This window comes from Bos indicus, chromosome 3 (assembly GCF_029378745.1).
Source record: "Bos indicus isolate NIAB-ARS_2022 breed Sahiwal x Tharparkar chromosome 3, NIAB-ARS_B.indTharparkar_mat_pri_1.0, whole genome shotgun sequence".
Taxonomy (NCBI): Eukaryota; Metazoa; Chordata; class Mammalia; order Artiodactyla; family Bovidae; genus Bos; species Bos indicus.
The window spans coordinates 22,564,225-22,586,429 of record NC_091762.1 but is presented as its reverse complement, the minus strand read 5'-3'; the positions used below and the strand labels follow the sequence as shown (position 1 = coordinate 22,586,429).

The 22,205-nt window shown below is 37.6% G+C and overlaps 1 protein-coding gene across 1 annotated transcript in view; it reads left to right on the top strand.

Annotated features, from left to right (window-relative positions):
* Nucleotides 1-8,484: 8,484 nt before the first annotated feature.
* LOC109556756 (olfactory receptor 5J3-like) overlaps nucleotides 8,485-22,205 on the top strand; it is a 169,940-nt gene continuing 156,219 nt past the window's right edge. Inside the window, exons 1-2 of the mRNA XM_019958180.2 lie at nucleotides 8,485-8,491; nucleotides 20,946-21,908. Coding sequence (XP_019813739.2) covers nucleotides 8,485-8,491; nucleotides 20,946-21,908 — 970 coding nt within the window. The remainder of the gene's footprint in view (nucleotides 8,492-20,945; nucleotides 21,909-22,205) is intronic.

The window sequence follows — 22,205 nt, the reverse complement described above, 5'->3', positions numbered from 1 at the left end:
TCTAAGAAATTGGTCTGACTGATATTATCATTAATGGTTTTTTTTCATATTTTTAAATCTGATTTGACTGAATTCTCAGGAAATTTTAAAAGTGTAGATATTTCCCCTCTTTGGTTCTCTCTCTCTCTTATTCCATGGAATGTTCTAGCAGGACAGAAAATTGGAAAGACTGTAGCCTTCAAAGTCAGATGGTGTTTGCATTAAATTCCATGCTCTAGTTTAGTAACTGAATGACCTTAAGTATCAGTTTCCTCATTTGCAAATCCTGCTGCTGCTGCTGCTAAGGCGCTTCAGTTGTGTCCAACTCTGTGCGACCCCATAGACGGCAGCCCACCAGGCTTCCCCGTCCCTGGGATTCTCCAGGCAAGAACACTGGAGTGGGTTGCCATTTCCTTCTCCAATGCATGGAAGTGAAAAGTGAAAGTGAAGTCGTTCAGTCGTGTCCAACTCTTAGCAACACCATGGACTGCAGCCTACCAGGCTCCTCCATCCATGGGATTTTCCAGGCAAGAGTACTGGAGTGGGGTGCCATCACCTTCTCCTAATGCTTTCTAAATACAATTGCTGTGGTTGATACATGAGATTATGTGTACAAAGCATGCTAGTACATCATAAATACTCCATAAACAGTAGCTACTATTATATTTGGGGCTACTGTTATTGACAATTATAGGACTTTGGGTAAAACTATGAAAAGGAAGCTGGAATTATTTACACTCTGGCTTCTTTTATATGGTCAATTATATATAAACAAAGAACTAGAAGGACATACATAAAACTGTTAACAGTGGTGTGGGCAGAGTGTTGTGTGAAGGTAAAGATATCCCATTTAAATCTTATGTGCTTTTGACTTATGTGGAATTTTTCAGAGGGTATGGGTTACATTTGAAATTTAAAGTTCTGTAATTTCTTGTTTAAAAAATGTAATGACTGGACTCTCTGTACATTTCTTTGCAATTTCCTGTGTATCTATAATTGTTACACAATAGAAAATTTGAAATCTTTAAGATAAATAATAGAAAATAATGGACATATATATTACTAACATGTTTTATTATGTAATATTGGAGCCAAGGAGGCTTTCAGTCATTGTAAAATCTTTACCAAACTGAAAAGATGTTCATAAATGCTAATAGGGAATTTTCCTAGATAGGTGAATACTAGGGAGTACATTGATATATTGGGCTTGATCTACTCATATTAAATATGAAATTTTCATGGCCCTAATCATGCCATGTTTTCAGATATGTGATGATGATTTTGTGAAATAAGCATCTAAAAAGTTTTAAAAAAATGGATATAAGGTCTTGATATTGGATATAAGGTCTTGATATTCATACACGTCATTTAAGCAGAAAGGTGAAGTTCCAATTCAATATGCCAAGTGGATTACCATGAAATGCTTGGAATGAATCAAGTAAGTCGAGTTGTGAGCAGATCCTGAATATTCATACGTTAAAATGGGGAAGGAGTGCTGCTCAGCGGTCAAAGCTGAAGCTCTGAATTCAGACTACTGGTATGATCTCTCGAAAGCCTTAGTTTTCTCGGCAAAATGGGGTTAATAATAGAATTAACACTTTCAAGTTGCTTTGCGAATTAATGAGCTAATGCATGAAGAATGCTTGGCATATAGCACATGCTCAACAAGTGTTAAATGAGAAGAGCAGTAATGGTATTTGAAATGTGTGCAAATGAATAGGAAAATGCTGTGCCCTGTTTTGGAGTAGCCTTGACTGGTGAGTCACAAACTTGATAGAAAGGTTTCTAAAATTAAGCAGGTGACAACAACTAGGTCATCTTTAAATCATCACTATAGGTTGCTTGAGATTGGAGAGACCTCACAGGTATATCAGTCTGGGTCTTTGTTTTGGAAATAGGAAAAAGAAGCCTTAGTCATGCTCTGAAAGTGTTAGTTGCTAGTTGTGTCTGATTCTGTGACTCCATGGATTCTTTGCGACTGCCAGGTTCCTCTGTCCATGGAATTTTTCAGGCAAGAATACTGGAGTGGGTTGCCATTCCCTTCTCCAGGGGATCTTCCCAATTCAGGGATCAAACCTGGGTCTCCTGCATTGCAGGCAGATTCTTTACTATCTGAGCCACCAGGGAAGCCCTAGTCATGCTCTAAAGAGAAGCAAATCTATAGGTTTACTCTCTCTGTTTTTAAAGGGATATATGATTTGGGACAAACATGAGAGGAACAAAATGAAGCAACTCAGAAGGAAAGAACCAACTTTGGGCACTCAACCTCTATACCTTTGCTTCCCTGTTCTCCCTGCCCCAAATGCCCATTCTCAAAGCTCCATCTGTTTAAATCCTTTAGGGCCCATGACACGCCACTTCTTTAAAGAAATTTTCCATGTCTACTTCCACAGATGTTCTTTACAGCCCTTTTTTCCTTATCAAACATTTATTAACTACATACTCTATGAGTGATCCCTAATTAGTTTTTAGCAAAGAGTTGAAAAGCCCAACCATAACCTCAAGGAGCTCATATTCAAGGTGGAATGAAGGGCTTTGAACAAGTAACGAGTGTCCTATTCCTGGAGGTGTTCAAGCAGAAGCTATCCAACCAAATAAAAGTAAAATGATAATTTTAAAAGTAAACAAAATATTACAAAGCTTTCTGCCTCATGCTATAATTTATCTTCCCAGGAAATGGTAAGTTCATTAAGGACAGGAATCAAGTCTTACTCCCTTTTGGATTCCTTCATAATACCTAACCTAGGGCTATATTGGACCTGATGGAGGAATTAAATTGGTTTGAATTGAAAACTAGCCACTATGAAGAAAAGACTGTTGGAAAATACTGAAAGGAAATGAGAATTTCATAGCTTGTAGAATCTTATAGCTAGAAGGCTCTTACATACCAAAAAAGGTAGTAGTTTACTTGTCTTCCCTTCCCCCTTTATACTAGGAGAAACACAGGTGAGATTTAAAAGGCTGAAAAAAAATGTTAATGCTGCAATGAGTTTCTGAGATAAGATATAAAATTTTTTTTTCCTTTGGTAAATGGGTTAAGAGAGGACTTTTAAACTAGTGTTTAGGGGTTACGGCAGCTCTGCCTGTTAGGTGGGAACAGTCTAGACTGGTGGCTCAGACGGTAAAGAATCTGCCTGCAGTGCAGGAGACCTGGTTCAATCTCTGGGTCAGGAAGATCCCCTGGAGAAGGGAATGGCTACCCACTCCAGAATTCTTGCCTGAAGAATTCCATGAACAGAACAGCCTGGAGGGCTACAGTCCATGGGATCACAAAGAGTCAGACACGACTGAGCGACTAACACTTTCACACTTGCCACTAAAGCATGGTTCCTGGACCAGCAGCGTGGCATCACCTAGGAGCTTGTTGGAAATGTAGATTATTTACATATACATTAAAGTTTGAGAAGCCCTGGCCTATACAATAACCTCTGATTATTCATTCTAGTCCCAGGCACCCATATTATGGGGAACTATACAAATAGAAATTTCTACCAGGTGAAAATACCTCATATATTCCACAGCAATAAATTTTGTCCACAAGCACCTGAAGTTGCTTTGACTTTCTTTTAGATAAATTCTCCTACATGCTGATATTTTGTGTGTGTGTTGAGTGTATTTTAAGTAGATGAGCAATTTACTGGGCACATGAAAATTAGATTTCAAAAATTTTATGTGGGTGCATGCTCAGTTGTGTCTGACTGAGACACATGAAGAGTCTGTAGCCTGCCAGGCTCCTCTGTCCCTGAGATTCTCCAGGCAAGAATACTGGAGTGGGTTGCCACTTCCTTCTCCAGGAGACCTACCCAACCCAGGGGTCAAAACTGGGTGTCCTGAGTCTCCTGCATTGGGAGGCAGATTCTTTACCACTGAGCCACCTGGGAAGCCCATGGTCGAAAATTCTAACCATTGCTTTGTTTGGTTGCTTTTAATCATTTGCTTTAAATATTGAAATTAAATATGAATAGACGTTTCCCAAGTATGCTGTAAGGGTTTTCACAATTATATCGGTTACCCTGGTTTAGTCTATCCCCATTTTGCTTCCTTTGAGGAAATTAACTCCTTAAGGTTAGTCAATAGAACATTTCATTTATTACCTGAGCAAAAAAAAAAAAAAAAAATCCCCTTTTAGACCTCTAGTCTTTATTTTCCACAGTTTAAATTTTAAAATTATTTATGTTTAATTTCAGTACCAATTTCCTATTGAAATTTAAATGCTTGAAATGTCTTGAAACCCTGAGATTTAGAATTTTTAATAAAAGTTGTGCTTACCTTATTAATAATATGCCTTGACTTATGATAAGATAATCATTATCATGTAGCAATTTGTTGTTATTAACAATTATTATTATATGACTTATATTCTTTGGGCCTCAGTTTCTTAGTCTGCAAAATGGGCAAAATAGGTTGTCTTATAGGTTGTTATGTGAACCAAGAGAATTAAAATATATATACAAAGTTTAGATGTAATTCGTGTTAAAAAGTTAGCACATAATAGGCATTTAATATGTGTTAGCTATTATTATCTAATGTGTGTCTCTACTAGCTATTCAGCTTGGGAAACCCTGGTTGAATTCAGATATGTAAAAATGTTTCATCTTCTCAAAATAACTCATTGAGTATTAATCTTGTTTATTGATTGAGTGGGTTATACTAAACTTAATCTTTAAAGAAAGACACATTTTTTTAAAAACTGCAGTAAGCAAGATTTTTTTTTAAGCTATATGTTTTTGAGTATAGAAACAGGGTAAGAAAATTTATCCTTAAACTATTTTTCCTATATAATCTTCTCCATAAGATTGTAGAAAATGTCTTTATGGCAAAGGGTTTGAATGATCCTCAAGATAGGCTTTAGCGGTACGAGCACGGAGAACTTCCATGTATAAGCTGGATTTAGAAAGGCAGAGGAATCAGAGATCAAATTGCTAACATCCACTGGATCATAGAAAAAGCAAGGGAATTCCAGAAAAACATCTACTTCTGCTTCATTGACTATGTTAAAGACTTTGACTGTGTGGATCACAAAAAACTGTAGAAAATTCTTCAAGAGATGGGAATACCAGATCACCTTACCTGCTTCCTGAGAAACCTGTATGCAGGTCAAGAAGCAACAGTCAGAACCATACATGGAACAATGGACTGGCTCAAAATTGGGAAAGGAATACATCAAGGCTGTATATTGTCACCCAGCTTATTTAACTCATATGCAAAATGCTGGGCTGGATGAATCACAAGCTGGAATCAAGACTGCTAGGAGAAATATCAATAACCACAGATATGCAGATAACACCACCCTATTGGCAGAAAATGAAGAACTAAAGAGCCTCTTGATGAAAGTGAAAGAGGAGAGTGAAAAAGCTGGCTTAAAAATCAACATTCAAAAAACTAAGATCATGGCATCTGGTCCCATCACCTCATGGCTAATAGATAGGAAAAAAGTAGAAACAGTGACAAACTTTATTTTCTTGGGCTCCAAAATCACTGCAGACGCTGACTGCAGTCATGAAATTAAAAGACACTTGCTCCTTGGAAAAGAAGCTATGACAAACCTAGACAGCACATTAAAAAGCAGAGACATCACTTTGCCAACAAAAGTCTGTTTAGTCAAAGCAATGGTGTTTTCAGTAGTCATGTATGGACGTGAGAGTTGGACCATAAAAAAGGTTGAGCACTGAAAAATTGATGCTTTCGAACTGTGGTGCTGGAAAAGACTCTTGAGAGTCCCTTGGACAAGAAGATCTAACCAGTCAATCCTAAAGGAAATCAGTCCTGAATATTCATTGGAAGGACTGATGCTGAAGCTCCAATACTTTGGCCACCTGATGCAAAGAGCCAACTCATTGGAAAGACCCTGGTGCTAGGAAAGATTGAGGGCAGGAGGATAAGGGGATGACAGAGAACGAGATGGTTGGATGGTATCATCAACTCAATGGACATGAGTTTGAGCAAACTCCAGGAGATAGTGAAGGAAAGGGAAGCCTGGTGTGCTACAGTCTGTGGGGTTGCAAAGAATCAGACATGACTTAGCGACTGAACAACAAATTCATATGGAACATAATGTAAATCCTGAGAGAGCAAAAATCTGTTGTATCATAAAAAGTGTAGTACTTTGGTGTAGTAGAATGGTGTTTATTAATGATGGGTTTGACAGTGTTTATGGTAAGGAGAAGGAAGATTTAATATAGGTGCTCTGTACTGACAGCATGAGTATCAGGGATTAGGAAAATGGACTAGACATTACTCTACAACCTACCCCACTTTTCTGCCCCACAAGGAATTAGTCTAGCTGGTTAAACCAAGAAAATTTTTTCATTATGGTTTTGATTTCACTCCCTATCTATAGTGTGTCTCAGGAATATGTTACTCAGGGGCTTCAAGTAATTAGAGGTCACATTTCAAGGACTTTATACTAAAAACAATGTATGCAACTTCAGAAACCATATTATTTTAAATTCTTGACCCTTGAAAATTCAGTTTTATAACTGGATATCCATAGACTGTGCAACCGTTGCCCAGAGTAAGGTCTTCTGGGATCACCTTCCATAAGGAATTTCATTTCTTTCTAAAGATACATCTAGACATTGATAAAAGAGATTGGCATAGCAGGATTTAAAAATATACATTACTGATAATTAGGGTTTGGGGAATTTTTAGAAGACTTTTTAAAAGATATGAAAAAGAAAGGGAGGAAAGCTATTTTATATTCTTAGTAGTCACAGGGGTGCTATGAACTCTTGATAATTTCTACCCACACATCAAAGTATTCTATTCAGGAAGACCATGAAGGCATTATTGAATTGTTGATGTACTGCAAGAGTCCTCTCTTTTGGAGTCTGGAAGTTTCTATACTTCTAAGAGGAAACATGTAGTGCAAATGAAGCATCTGTAATATCCTGACTCCACTCCTTTCCTATTAACTCCTTTCTTGAATGTTCTTCTTGTCAATTAGTTACTGAAAGTCTCTGCTTGCAACAGAAATGATTTTGGATGCACACAGCAGCAAGCGGTAGCTGGAGGCAGGGTCTCAGTTTCCCAGACCGGAAGTCCTAACCCCTGGACCACAGGAGCCAGCAGTTAAGGCTAATGTCCCTAGTCTCGCCTGCCTAGTCAAGAACGAATTCAGGCAAGGAGACAAAAGGTAAAGAGTAAAGTAAACAATTTATTGAAAAGAAAAGTACATGTGAAAAGGAACAAGGGTGAGCTCAGAGTGTCAGGCCTTTGGGAAGTTTTAAATCATTTATAAAGGGGCAGTTTTCTGGTCTTTGTCTTCCCTCAGGCCAATCATCTTGCTTTGTCTCCCACCTCACCCCACCCCCACCACCCCAGGGTTTAACTGGTCTGAGGACTCTCCCCTGGTGTGGATGAAATCTCAAAGTGAAGGCTTCTGAGAGGAGCAAGACTCATTTTGACTTGGAATTATCCTCTGACTTTTGATTCCAAGGAGACTTTCTGTGCATGTGTAGTGTCTCCCTTATCCTTTACTCAGGTTTTTTTTTTTTTCCCTCTCTTTGTCCTTGCCATGATTATTCCCTTGAGGTGTTTACAAGAAACAGACTGGTTATATACTGTTTTTGTTGTTACTTCCATTTCCATGAGCAAAGAGGGGGCTGGTTGTAAATTCCTCAACTGGAGCCCACCTATCTCTTGCCTCAGCAAGTGCAAAGAGGAGGCTGGCTGACTGTAAATGTCCAACCTGAAGCCTATCTCTATCTCCTACCTCAGAAACTCTGAGCTTCCTCCCCTGGAATATCACTGATTTCTTTTAATGACTTGACATTCATTTGTGTAGTTGATATTCCCTATCAACACACACAATAACAAGAACTTTCTAAGAGTACTCAGAAGTTCCCAACTCAATTCCAAAATTGACTTACTATAAATCAATGCTAATAAGACTTAGGAGAAGCAGCACCTAAGGCTAACCTAGACCAGATTATGAGCATTTTAGAATCTTTTCCTGGATACATCTTCCACCACATTCGTTATAAACATTGATGATCACAGGAGTCCTGCCTTGGTCATCTTCTTTTCTCACTTTATCTATTATCTTTGGTTGATTTCATGTACACCCATGGCTTCAACAGCCACCTTTGATACAATGACTCCCAAATCTATATCTGAGGTTCTAGCCTGTCTCCTGAGGACAAACTATTTTCAACTGTCTATTGGGCATTTCCATAGATATCACATAGGTATCTAACATTCAACATTACTCAAATCTAATCCACTGTCTCCTCTCCCCATACCTGCTGCACATCATTTATTTGCTCTTTTAGTTAATGACTCCAGCCTACCTAAGCTGACTTGGTGTCTTTACCGCGTCCTCACCATCTATCAGCCTCAAAGTGCCCACACACACATTCTTCTCTGTGAACTACTGCTTCAGGCATTTTCCCCAAGCCCTAAAACTCGATGTCTTCAGTTAACACAACATGTCATTTTTTTGTTTCGGTTTTAGTTCTCAGACTACTCTTTTGGACTAAACAAAGGTGTTTTAATCTAAGGCACATGGCCTGTAAGTGACTCTGGGTTTAGGTTTCCCAATTTGCAATTGTATAAACACTCTGTACATGGGCATATATACATTTTCTGGATCTATAGATTTTTACTAGTTTTTCAAAACTGACAATTTTCTAAAACCCAGGCTATTACCCTCCAGGTGTCCCTGGTTCCAGTCTTTTCCTCACCTAGATTGTGGTCTGTGGGCCATTGTTGATACTCTGCAATAGTTTCTGCACATTCTCATACCAAAGTCTGGTTTCCAGGCAGATATCTGGGCTCTCTGATGGCCTGCGAAGGGATGAAGGATATTTTCTGAGCTCTCTGTTGCAGAATGACTTTGTTACTTTTAACCCCAAGGACTTTGTCCAGAAAGGAAGGACTGACGCAGCTTCATACAATCTAGACTGTACCCCAGAGGCAGCCAATGCCCTGCCACCTTCTCTAGGGTAGCTAACGAAGTTCTATACCGGGGTCCAGCCCCGGATGGAGCCAGGGATTCCCTTGGGAGGATGGCATTGGCAAAAAGGATAGAAGTAGAGAAAGATATAAGGAAAGAATCTTGCAGTTAAGAAAATAGAGAAGAGAAAAGAGGCTGATATTCTTTGGTTTACGCAGAAAGCCAATAAAGCCCCAGCACGGGACTTGCTCTGTTCACGAAGGCTGCAGGCGCCCTCTCGAATTGCGGAAGGTGCCCCACCTTAGGCATCTTCTCGAGTGGGTCTTAGAAGCCCAGGCAGGAAAGTGAATGAAGAGGGCCCCTGCGCTCCAGGGACTCATCCTGAAAAGGAAAAGGAAAGAGAAAGAACGACATGGGGAGACCAAGCTTTGGTGAGCAAGGCCCGCACTTTATTTTCCAAAGTAGTTTTTATACTTTAAGTTGTGCATAGAGGATAATGGGGGAAGGGGTAGAGTCATGCAAGGTCAGCAGTCCTTGATCCTTATCGAAGCCAGGCTTTCTTTCTGCAAACTTACCATATGCAAAAGTTTTAGGTGATTTACATCATCTTCTGGCCAGGAGGCCTGTTAACATTTTATGACCCTTTCTTCAGAAAACTTATTTTTCTCTAAAGGTGATTATTCTAAAGTCAGGCACCACCCTCGGAACGCATTAAAGTTGCATTCCTATAGGGCAAAAGTGTGGTGGGCTATAACAAGAAAAGAATTAACTCAAGGGTCCAAGGTTACAAACATTAAAGCTACTACTTACATTTCTATACACCAACTATATTAATCAATACACTCCCAGGGACACAGTAGGTAAGGGATATGGAAACTTGGCAGCAAGCATTAACTTCAACAAAGAAATCCTCTACTAGTTCTATTTTAACAATTTTAACTCTCTGAGAAGCTCTGCATTGTTAGAATATCTTAAGCTTTCCATGCCTCTCATGGTTGGGAGGCTGTGAATATGAACAAATCTGTCAGGCAAGCTAGAAAGTCATCAGAGGGGTTTGAATTGAAAAACTCCTATTATGCCCAGGAGACTTATTAACTAGAGTTTTAGGTTGATCTTCTTACAGAGAAAGGTGGTTGAGGATAGCCCCCCGTTAATGTCAGAAGAGTTGGTGAAAGTCGTGAAATAGTAAAACAGACAGATTTTGGTTTTGGGGTAGATGCTTGGGCAGGTCCAGGGGGGGCCCCTTGAGCCCTGACTTGCCTTTGCATATCAGGCCTCTCCGCATGACCTTTGTCATGGGTGGGAACTCCCGTGCTGGCTCCCGGCAGTTCTACTTGAAGTAAAAAGCACCAGTCTCTTCAGAATTAATCTTCTAGAATTTGGGAGCAACCAGCTAGGATTGCCCCACCTGTTCCTTGCAACCTAGCAGGAATCACTAGAGATAAGGGTTATGGCTGTAGGTGAGAGGGCTTCTAGCAGAGCTCAGCATCCAGTAACTTTCCTTCCCCTAGTAGCAATGTAGCTCTCAGAGAAGTTCACTAGTGCTCTAGAGATCTCCAGGTTCTTTCTATAGCCAGTAGGATAACACAAGTCCTCAGAACTTGCTTTGTCTTGGCTAGACAGAACAACTGCTGTATATTTTACTTGAGATTTCTGCTACCAGTGTTACCTGGGACACCAACCTAACATTCCATTACCTATGGGATAGTGTTCTCATACATAAATCTCTCTCAATAAGACATGCACATATACATAACACGTATACACTCACACATACAAATACATTTACTTCTATTGTGAGCACGACTTTGTACCTGTGGTTCAGGCTTCACATATCCAGCAATCATATTCATGCCTCCACATAAAACACATCAAAAATGTGATTTGATATGATTTGTAAAGGTGATATGTACTGAACTATCATTGTGGTAGAGAAGTAGAGAGACACAAAAATGGAAAATGTTATAGTTAAGTCTTAGTGACTTAAAAAGTATTTAGATCTGGTTCTGATGAATCCTGAGATAAAAATTGCATTGAAAATGCTTCTTGCTTTTATGTTTTTTCTTATTCTTAAAATTGAATTCTAATCCACAGTCGATAAAAATGCACAAATCTACATGCACAGGTTGATATATTTTTACATATATATACAAACTACCAAAATCAACTATATAGAACACTTCAATCACCCCCATGATATTCTTTCATTCTTCTTTCCAGGAAATACAACACCCAACCCATGGAAGTAACCACTATTTTTATTAGAATATCATAGTTTAGCTTTTCTTATTTTTGAACTTCATATTCATTATATATTCTTTCATATCTGGCTTTCATTCAACAAAATGTTTTGTCTTAGATTTAATAATATTTCATGTATCTGTGTAGCACTGTACCATATGACAGAGAAGGCAATGGCAACCCACTCCAGTACTCTTGCCTGGAAAAACCCATGGACGGAGGAGCCTGGTAGCCTGCAGTTCATGGGATCGTTGCGTCAGACATGACTGAGCGACTTCACTTTCCCTTTTCACTTTCATGCATTGGAGAAGGAAATGGCAACCCACTCCAGTGTTCTTGCCTGAAGAATCCCAGGGACGGGGGAGCCTGGTGGGCTGCCGTCTATGGGGTCGCACAGAGTCAGACACGACTGAGGCAACTTGGCAGCAGCAGCAGTACCATATGAAATGTCACAGTTTATTTACTACTCTCCTGTTTATTGGCATACTGCTTGAGCTATTATGAAAAATCTGTTTTGAATATCTTCATACAAGTCTTTTTTGTGAACGATGCATCTATTTTCTTGAGAATATGTCTAAGAATAGAATAATTGGGTCATAGAATAAAACATTTTTTTTTTTTTTTGCCAATGAATGTAAATATTTCTTCATATGCTTGTAGACTCATCACCTATATCCTTTAAATTCCCTACTTTGCCCACATTTTTGTCAGGGTTATTGCCTCTTCCTTGTATGCATTCCTTTTATAGTCTAAATATTAGTCTCATCATGATAGCTCAGCTGGTAAAGAATCTGCCTGCAATGCAGAAGATCCTGGTTCAATTTCTGGGTCAGGAAGATCTGCTAGAGATGGGATAGGCTACCCATTCCAGTATTATTGGGCTTCCCTTGTGGCTCAGCTTATAAAGAATCTGCCTGCAATGAGGGAGAACCTGGGTTCTATCCCTGAGTTGGAAAGATCCCCTGGAAAAGGGAAAGACTACTGACTCCAGTATTTTGGCCTGGACAATTCCATGGACTATATAGTCCATGGGGTTGCCAAGAGTTGGGCATGATTGGATGACTTTCAGTTTCAGATGCTTCAGTATTTTTTCCTGCTCTGTGGTCTGTTAATTCTATCCATCATGTCCTCTGAAGTAAATTCCTAATTTTGGTGTTAAATTCATAAACATTTGTGGACCATTTTAGGCTTTCCTTTAAGCAATAGTTTTCCATCTCTAGGTCACAAAGATATTGCCCCAAATTTTCTTCTATTACATTTTTAGTTTATTCCCATTTCAGTCTTTTTTTTTATATTAAGAAATTGCTTTCTTAATTTCTGAATTGCTATTGAACATTATTTCCTCATAGTGACTTTTTTTTTTTTTGCTTTCACACATACAATTTTATTTTATTTTTTTTCTAATGTTTGACATTTCATAGAAAGAGGAATCATAATTTCTATTTACTGCTATTTCATTGAAATGCTTTTTTTTTTTTCAAGTAAGCTTTTTTTTTTTTTCCATGTGCGCTTGAGAAAAAGGTGAAATTCATTGTTTTGGGATGAAATGTCCTATAGCTATCAATTAGGTCTAACTGGTCTATTGTATCGTTTAAAGTTTGTGTTTCCTTGTTAATATTCTGTTTAGTTGATCTATCCATAGGTGTGAGTGGGGTATTAAAGTCTCCCACTTTTATTGTGTTATTGTTAATTTCTCCTTTCATACTTATTAGCATTTGTCTTACATACTGCGGTGCTCCCATGTTGGGTGCATATATATTTATAATTGTTACATCTTCTTCTTGGATTGATCCTTTGATCATTATGTAGTGACCTTCTTTGTCTCTTTTCACAGCCTTTGTTTTAAAGTCTAATTTATCTGATACGAGTATTGTGACTCCTGCTTTCTTTTGGTCCCTATTTGCATGGAAAATCTTTTTCCAGCCCTTCACTTTCAGTCTGTATGTGTCCCCTGTTTTGAGGTGGGTCTCTTGTAGACAACATATGTAGGGGTCTTGTTTTTGTATCCATTCAGCCAGTCTTTGTCTTTTGGTTGGGGCATTCAACCCATTTACGTTTAAGGTAATTACTGATAAGTATGATCCCTTTGCCATTTACTTTATTGTTTTGGGTTCGAGTTTATACACCATTTTTGTGTTTCATTGTTATTAGGAACTGCCAAATATTTCTCAAAAGTAGTTATATAGATTGTGAGTTTCAGCTTGAAGATTTAAAGAACTGAAAAGCTTATTTCTCCCACCATTACATTAACAACAAAAAAGCAGGAGAAATGAAAATTTCTTAACCTATTAAGAACTGAGGTCTCAAGTCAAACAACTAAAAAAATCTGAAGAGAAATAGACAACCACAAGAATCCATGATTTTTTTTAACCTGGTATATAAACCACTAGTTGCCTCATAAGATGGTAAGAAGACTCAGCTTAAAATATTTAATGAATTGCTAGAGACTAAGTGTATGCTAGCATGAGAGTGTGAACCGACCTGAGGACCGACCATAGACCTAAGAAAGTGCACACCCTTTTGCACTTTTCTCTATGATCTCTATCAGATGCTTATAAGGAAGACCAGGAATTATTCTGAGAAAGCTTTCCTAATGATGCTATTTGCAGCAGAACTGAGCTAGGGGGTGAAGAGTGGGGAAAAGGAGAAGTAGAAACTGTCTAAATTTTTGAGATCCATTTCTTCTATCTCTGCTGGTGCTAAGTTGCTTCAGTCGTGTCTGACTCTGTGCAACCCCATAGATGGCAGCCCACCAGGCTCTGCCATCCTTGGGATTCTCCAGGCAAGAACACTGGAGTGGGTTGCCATTTCCTTCTCCAATGCATGAAAGTGAAAAGTGAAAGTGAAGTCACTCAGTCATGTCTGACTCTTAGCGACCCCATGGACTGCAGCCTACCAGGCTTCTCTGTTCATGGGATTTTCCAGGCAAGAGTACTGGAATGGGGTACCATTGCCTTCTCCGTTCTTCTGTCTCTACTAAGAACAAATGCTGAAATCTGCAAGGATAAAAAGAATAAAAACTGTCAGCTTAGGGCACAATGGAAACCCATTACAGTCTAGAAAAGGAACAGGGGCAAAAGTCTACTCTTTGGGGTTTTAGGAAGCAGTAATATACGCTAGGCTCAGCACTACAGCTGGAGGAGGAACAGGATCATTTGTGAAGGCAATACTTGAAGCCTCAAGACTCAGGCTCACAGGACCTAAGACTAAGGCTTATAACATCAGAAAATACCTCTCCTCTGTTCCCCACCAGCTCACTAACAAGCATCAAGTAACAATAATAGTGGAATACAGCTAGGAGATCTTGAAGAAAATAATTTCTAGAGAACAGAAAAATGGAAAACCCAAAGTGAATCAGGGAGCAGAAATGTGGGCACAGTAGCCCATACTCTAGATACAATGCATCACTAGGGTAATTTGAATCCACTGATATACTAGAGTGATCATAGGAACACAAACTCAAACTTAGTCTAATCACTCACTAAATTAACCCTAATACTCAAGGTATTGTAAAAGGAAAGACATATTCATCTCCAAACAAAAAATTTTTTTAATTTGATATTTATTATCCTATATGGTAGGTCCAACTTTCAGCAAAAATTTATGATGCATAAAAAAAGATAGGAAAAATGTATTATGAAGAGGTGATGCAAATATTAGGACCAGACTCAGAAATGAAAGCAATATTAAAACTATTGGACAAGAAATTTAAAATAACAATGATTAATAGGCTAAGATTTTAATGGAAAAGGTAAATAATACACAAAATCTGACATTTAATTTTAGCAAAGAGATGGAAACTAAAGGAAAATATAAAATAGAAATTCTAGAAATAAAAACATAATAACAATGATGAAAAATGCCCTTTAATAGGCTTATCTGTAGCCTTGACATAGTTGAAGATAGAATTTAAACTTCAAGATAAGTAACCAGAAATTACCCAAACATTTTGTTTGGGTAATTTTTTTTAAAATAATTGGATCTCAGGATTACAAGTGATCCTGAGAAAAAATTTTTTTAAATAATGGAACATCCAAGAGATATGGCATAATATGAAACTGTCTAACATTCACATAATTAGAATCCCAGAAGGAAGAGAGAGAATGGAAAGGTAAAAATATATAGTTTAAAAAATAATGGCTGAGAATTTTCCTAAATTTAAGATGGATCCAGACCTTCAGAGAACACAGAACAGGATTCATATGAAACAAAATAAAACCCTAGGAATATTATATTCAAACTTCTGCAAAGAAAGACAAATAAGAATTAGCTAGAGGAAAAAACCCAACCTGACAGAGTACCAGGAATAAGAATTACAACAGACTTCTCATCAGAAACTATGCAAGCAAGAAGACAGTGGTGTGGCATCTTTAAAGTCCTAAAAAGGGAGGAAAATTGTCAACCCAGAAAATATCCTTCAAATATTAAGAAAAATAAACATTTTTTCAGACAAAAAAAAAACTTAGGGGGTACATTACCAAGACATACTCTAATGGAAAGATTAACGAAGTTCTTCAGGGAAAAAGATTATGCCTCTAAGTCAGAAACTTGGGTCTATACAAAGAAATAAAGAATACTAGAAAAGGATTAAATGAAGGTAAATGTACTGGGTTAAATAGTATCACCCCCAAGTTTATGTCTACCAAAAATACCATAATGTGAACTTATTTCCAAATTACACTTGAATGTGTAATTATTTAAGTTAATTAAGATGAGGTCATACTGAATTACAGTGGGCCCTAAATTCTGTGATTAGTGTCTTTACAAGAAAAGGAGAGGACACACAGAGACGCACACAGAAAAGAAGGTCATGTGATGAGAGGCAAAGACTGAAGTGATGCAGCTACAAGCCAAGAAACATCACTGATTTCCAGGAGACACCAGGAACTAGGAAGGGTCAAGAGAGGTTTCTCCCTTAGAGTGTTCAAAGGGAGCATAGCTCTGTTGACATTTTTATTCCAGACTTCTAAGGCTCCAGAATTGTGAGTGAACACTTTTCTTTTGTTTCAAATCATCAGGCTTGTGGTTAATTTGTTATGACAACCATAGGAAACTAATACAGTAAAATAAAATTAATTTTATTCTTAATACTCAAAATTGGCAGTTTAAACCAAAAATTGTAACAATGTAGTACATGTTTGTAGCATATGTAAAAGTAAAATATGTGGTGATAATAGAAAAAGAAAGCAAGGGAGAAATTGGAAATGTAAGGTCTTACAACTACATTGAAGTGGTATATGAATCCAGACTTGGATCATTTACAATGTACGTTGTAATTCCTGAGGCAACAACCAGAAAATTTTACAAAGAGGTAAATGATAAGTAAATAAATGAGATAAAAATAGAATCATAAAAATGTTCAATTAAGCAGATAGAACACAGAAAAAGAGGAAACAAGAAAGAATAAATGGAACGAACAGAAAATAGCTAGTAAGATGATATATCATGATCCAAACATATCAATAATTACTTTAAATGTGGCATGGTCTAAATACAACAGTTAAAAGGCAGATATTATCAGACTGAATTTTTTAAAAAGCAATGTTCAACTATATACTGTCAGAAGAAACTCATTTTAAGTATAAGGAGATAAAAGGGTTAAAAGACCAGAGAAAGATATACTATGCAAACACAAACCAAATTAAATATGAGGTAGCTATATTAATTTCAGATAAAATACACTTCAGAAGAAATAAGATTATCAGAGATTAAAAGGAATATTACATAATGATAAAGCAGCCAAATCTGCAAGAAAACATCACAACCTTATATCCTTGAAAAAGAGCTTCAAATTACATGAGGGAAAAAAAGATAGATCTGAAATGAGATATAGATGAATGCATAATAACAGTTGGAGACTTCAACACTACCTTCTCATTAACTGAGATAATAAGTAGGCAGAAATTCAGTAAGAATACCAATGACCTGAACAACAATCAACTAAATTAAATTAACATTTATAAAATACTTAACCCCACAATTGCAGCATATATATTCTACTCAAGTGCACATGGAACATTTAAGACAGATCATATTCTATTAAAAACAAATTGAAAATAATGTTATAAGGCATGTTCTTTAACCATAAGAGAATAAAATAATAGAAAGATATCTGGAAAATCCCTTAATATTTGGATATTAGTCAACATGCTTTTAAATAACTCTTGGGACAAAGAGAAAGTCTTAAATGAAATGAAAAATTATTTGAACAGAATTAAGATCCACTATATCAAAACTTGTGGGATACAATAAAGTAGAGTTTAGAGCAATATGTATATTATTTAATGAATATATTAGGAAAGTTTGTTTATGTTAGGTCATAAAATTATGACCTAAGCTCCCTTAAGAAAGTAGAAAAATAAGAGTATATTAAACCAAAGCAAATAAAAGCAAGGAAATAGCACAGATTATAGGAGAAATCACTCTCCTCTTTCACTTTCATCAAGAGGCTCTTTAGGGGGACTTCCCTGGTAGTCCAGTGGCTAAAACTCTGGGCTCCCAATGCCGGGGGCCCAGGTTCGATCCCTGGTCAGGGAACTAGATCCCACATGCCTCAACTAAGACTCAGCGCAACCAAATAAATAAATAAATATATGTATACTAAAAAAAAAAAAAAGAGGCTCTTTAGTTCTTCTTCACTTTCTGCTATAAGGGTGGTGTCATCTGCATATCTGAGGTTATTGATTTTTCTCCCGGCAATCTTGATTCCAGCTTGTGCTTCCTCCAGCCCAGTGTTTCTCATGATGTACTCTGCATGTAAGTTAAATAAGCAGGGTGACAATATACAGCCTTGATGTACTCCGTTTCCTATTTGGAACCAGTCTATTGTTCCATATCCAGTTCTAACTGTTACATCCTGACCTGCATACAGGTTTCTCAAGAGGCAGGTCAGGTGGTCTGGTATCCCCATCTCTTTCAGAATTGTCTACAGTTTATTGTGATCCACACAGTCAAAGGCTTTGGCATAGTCAATAAAGCAGATAGATGTTTTTCTGGAACTCTCTTGCTTTTTCGATGATCCAGCGGATATTGGCAATTTGATCTCTGGTTCCTCTGCCTTTTCTAAAACCATCTTGAACATCTGGAAGTTCACGGTTCACGTATTGCTGAAGCCTGGCTTGGAGAATTTCTGGTCCCATCACTTCATGGCAAATAGATGGGGAAACAGTGGAAACAGTGACCAACTTTATTTTTCTGGGCTCCAAAATCACTGTAATGGTGACTGCAGCCATGAAATTAAAAGACACTTACTCCTTGGAAGGAAAGTTATGACCAATCTAGACAGCATATTAAAAAGCAGAGACATTATTTTGTCAACAAAAGTCCGTCTAGTTAAGGCTATGGTTTTTCCAGTGGTCATGTATGGATGTGAGAGTTGGACTGTGAAGAAAGCTGAGTGCCGAAGAATTGATGGCTTTTGAACTGTGGTGTTGGAGAAGACTCTTGAGAGTCCCTTGGACTGCAAGGAGATCCAACTAGTCCATTCTTAAAGGAGATCAGTCCTGGGTGTTCATTGGTGGGACTGATTTTGAAGCTGAAACTCCAATCCTTTGGCCGCCTGATGCAGACAGCTGACTCATTTGAAAAGACCCTGATGCTGGAAAAGATTTGAGGGCAGGAGGAGAAGGGGACGACAGAGGATGAGATGGTTGGATGGCATCACCAACTCAATGGACATGGGTTTGGGTGGACTCCGGGAGTTGGTGATAGACAGGGAGGCCTGGCATGCTGCAGTTCATGGGGTCACAAAGGGTTGGACATGACTGAGCAACTGAACTGAACTGATAGAAAAAATCAACAAAATTGAAAACAACAGAGAAAATCAATAAAGCTAAAAACTAGAATTGATAAATTCATTGCCAGACTGACTAAGGAAAAAGGACAAAAGGCTTAAATTATCAATATCAAAAATAAAAGAGGAGATATCAATACTGACTCCATGTTAAATGGATAATTATGGAATACTACAAACTCTATGCTTATAAAGTCAACAACAAAATGAAATACACCACTTTCTTGAAAGACACCAAAAAGTACCACAACTCACTCAAAAAGAAAATAGATAATCTGGATAGTTCTAGGTTAAATTTGTAGTTTCAAATCTTTCCCAAAAAATGGCTGATTCACATTGTTGTATAGCAGAAATCAACACAAGGTTGTAAAGCAATTATCTTTCAATTAAAAATAAATAAATTCAAACCAAACAAAAATTAAAAACCCAGGGCATATGGTTTCATTGTTGATTTGACCAGGCATTTAGGAAGAAATAATACCAATTCTATACACTCTCTCTTAGAAAATTAAAAAGGACAGACACTTTCCAATACATCCAGTAAGGCTAGCATTACTCTGAGAACTGTTAACAAAACTAGATAAAGAAATTACAAGAAAGCTATAGACCAATGTCGTTTCTCAGAACATAGATGCAAAACTCAACAAAATATTAGCAAATTGAATCCATTAATATATTGAAAGGGTAACACATCAAAATCAATTGAGATTGATCCCAGGAATGCAAGGCTAGTTCAACATTCAAAAATTCAGTCAATATAACTTACCACATTGATAGACTAAATATTTTATATAATATGTATATATAATCTCAAAAGTGGCAGAAAAATTATTTAACAAAATTTGATGTCCGTCGTTATAGAAATGATCAATATAGTAGAGATAGAAGGGAACTTTCTAACCTGATAAAGAGTATTGAGCACATAAGTGCTAGGCACATAACTTACTCATGTTATTTTCTCCAACAACCATGAGATAGGCACTATGGATATCAGGGAAAAAATGAGGAAACCAAGGAAGAGAGATCAGTTAATTTATCCACTCTCTGCATCTAGTAAGCAGCAGATGTAAGGTTATAATTCACATCTATCTGTCTCAAGAGCTCACTCTTCATTATCTTGCCTCCCAGAGTGAAAATGTAATGGAAATTGAAGTTCATAACAATAGTTCAGAGATTAGAATGGATGATTTAATAGAAAATTGGTACTTGTATTAATTATCTTTTCAGAAAACATGTAATATTTAACTGAGGTTAAATTTTGGAATATTAAAGATTCTCTTAATGAGGAAAAATACCTAAGCATGTGATTGGTTACTTTTAAAAATATAAGTCCTGAAAGATAATTGTTCCTATTGAGAAAAATGAGATTAATTTATTTAAAAATATGCCTAACAAGAAAATTTTATTCTGAATAAATGAGAGATATTCACAGATACTTGATTATGAAACTGTTCATGCTCGTGTCTATATTATAATAGCAGAAGAAACGGAAGCAAACTAAATGCTCAAAGAAAGAAATTACACTTAATTTATATAATAGAATAGAATGCATTTTTATGAAATGTGCTTCCAATATTTCAAGCCTATAGAAATCAAGATTCATATATAGAAAAAAGAAACTAAAATGGAATACTCTATAAGGTAGCATTGATTCTGTGGATAGTTCTATTTTTCTCTGCATCTTTCTGCATTTTCTTAACTTTTCACAATGAAAATTTATTACTTAAAAATAAAATATTTACAAAAAAGAATTTAAAGCAGTTAATTATAATGTTAGGAGGAAGATTTTGCAGAGCCATTAAGAAATGAGCTTACTCTAACTCTCACTCTTACTCTAGCAGCTTGTGGTAGATTTAGACCCAATCCAAGTCTCCATGTATTCTCAGGTACCAGCAGCCATGTGAAAAATTGTCCCTGGGCCTGAGCTGGCCAGATTTGTTGAGTGAGAACTTATGGTCTCCCTCAAGACATGCCAATTTGGGGTGCTCTTTGTACATTTCTTATTATAGCTTTTTTTTTTTTTTCATTATTTTGTAGCTGTGACACCACTTGAAATGAACAATCAAACAGATGTCACTGAATTTATCTTCTTGGGATTTTCCAACCACCCCAACCTACAGGGCTTGTTCTTCCTGATCTTCCTGGTCATTTATCTGACAACCCTCCTTGGGAACACACTCATAATAACATCTACCAGGATCAGTTCTGCTCTCCACACTCCAATGTATTACTTTCTGAGCAACTTGAGCTTCTTGGACATCTGCTACACATCCACCACCATTCCAGTTATGCTAATGAACTTCTTCCGGGAGAAGAAGACCATCTCCTATGAAAGCTGCCTTTCCCAGATCTTTTTCCTCGTGACATGTGCTGGTGCTGAATGTGTATTACTGGCAGCTATGGCTTATGATCGCTATGTAGCCATCTGCCACCCTCTTCAATATCCAGTTCTCATGAGTGTAAAGGTCTGTGTTTTTTTGGTGACTGGGTCCTGGCTATGTGGGCTGGTGAATTCTGTGACACACACAGTGTTGGCAACCACACTCACTCTGTGTGGACCCAACCAGATCAGTCACTTTCTCTGTGACATCCCATTCCTCCTAAAGCTGTCCTGCTCTGACACCTCTCTCAATGAGTTTGTGCTTCATGTGGCCAGTGCCACCATTGGCCTGAGCCCCTGCCTGTTTACTGCTGTGTCCTACATACTTATCATCTCTGCCATCCTTAGGATTCCCTCTGCTCAGGGAAGGAGCAAGGCCTTTTCTACCTGTGCCTCCCACCTCACTGTGGTGGTGGTTTTTTATGGAACAGCCAACTTCAACTATGACAGACCCAGAGAAGGCTACTCCCTAGATATGGACATCCTAGTCTCTGTACTGTTCTGTGTTATGACCCCCATGTTAAACCCCATTATCTACAGCTTGAGAAACAAGGAGGTCAAATGTGCCCTGAGGAAGCTAGTTGGAGGGTATATGTTCCTTGGCAATATTTTGTCTAGAGGTCAGTGGTCTTCAAACTAGGGTATGCAGCCATCTGAAAAAAAAATTCAAAGTATTTATAACATAGATAGTTCTAGAAAGTCTGTATCCAGATCTTCAATTCCTACATATCAATTCAGTTCAGTTGCTCAGTTGTGTCCGACTCTTTGCTACCCCATGGACAGCAATATGCCAGGCCTCCCTGTCTATCACCAACTCCCGGAGTTTACTCAAACTCATGTCCATTGAGTCGGTGATGCCATCCAACCATCTCATCCTCTGTCATCCCCTCTCCTCCTGCCTTCAATCATTCCCAGCA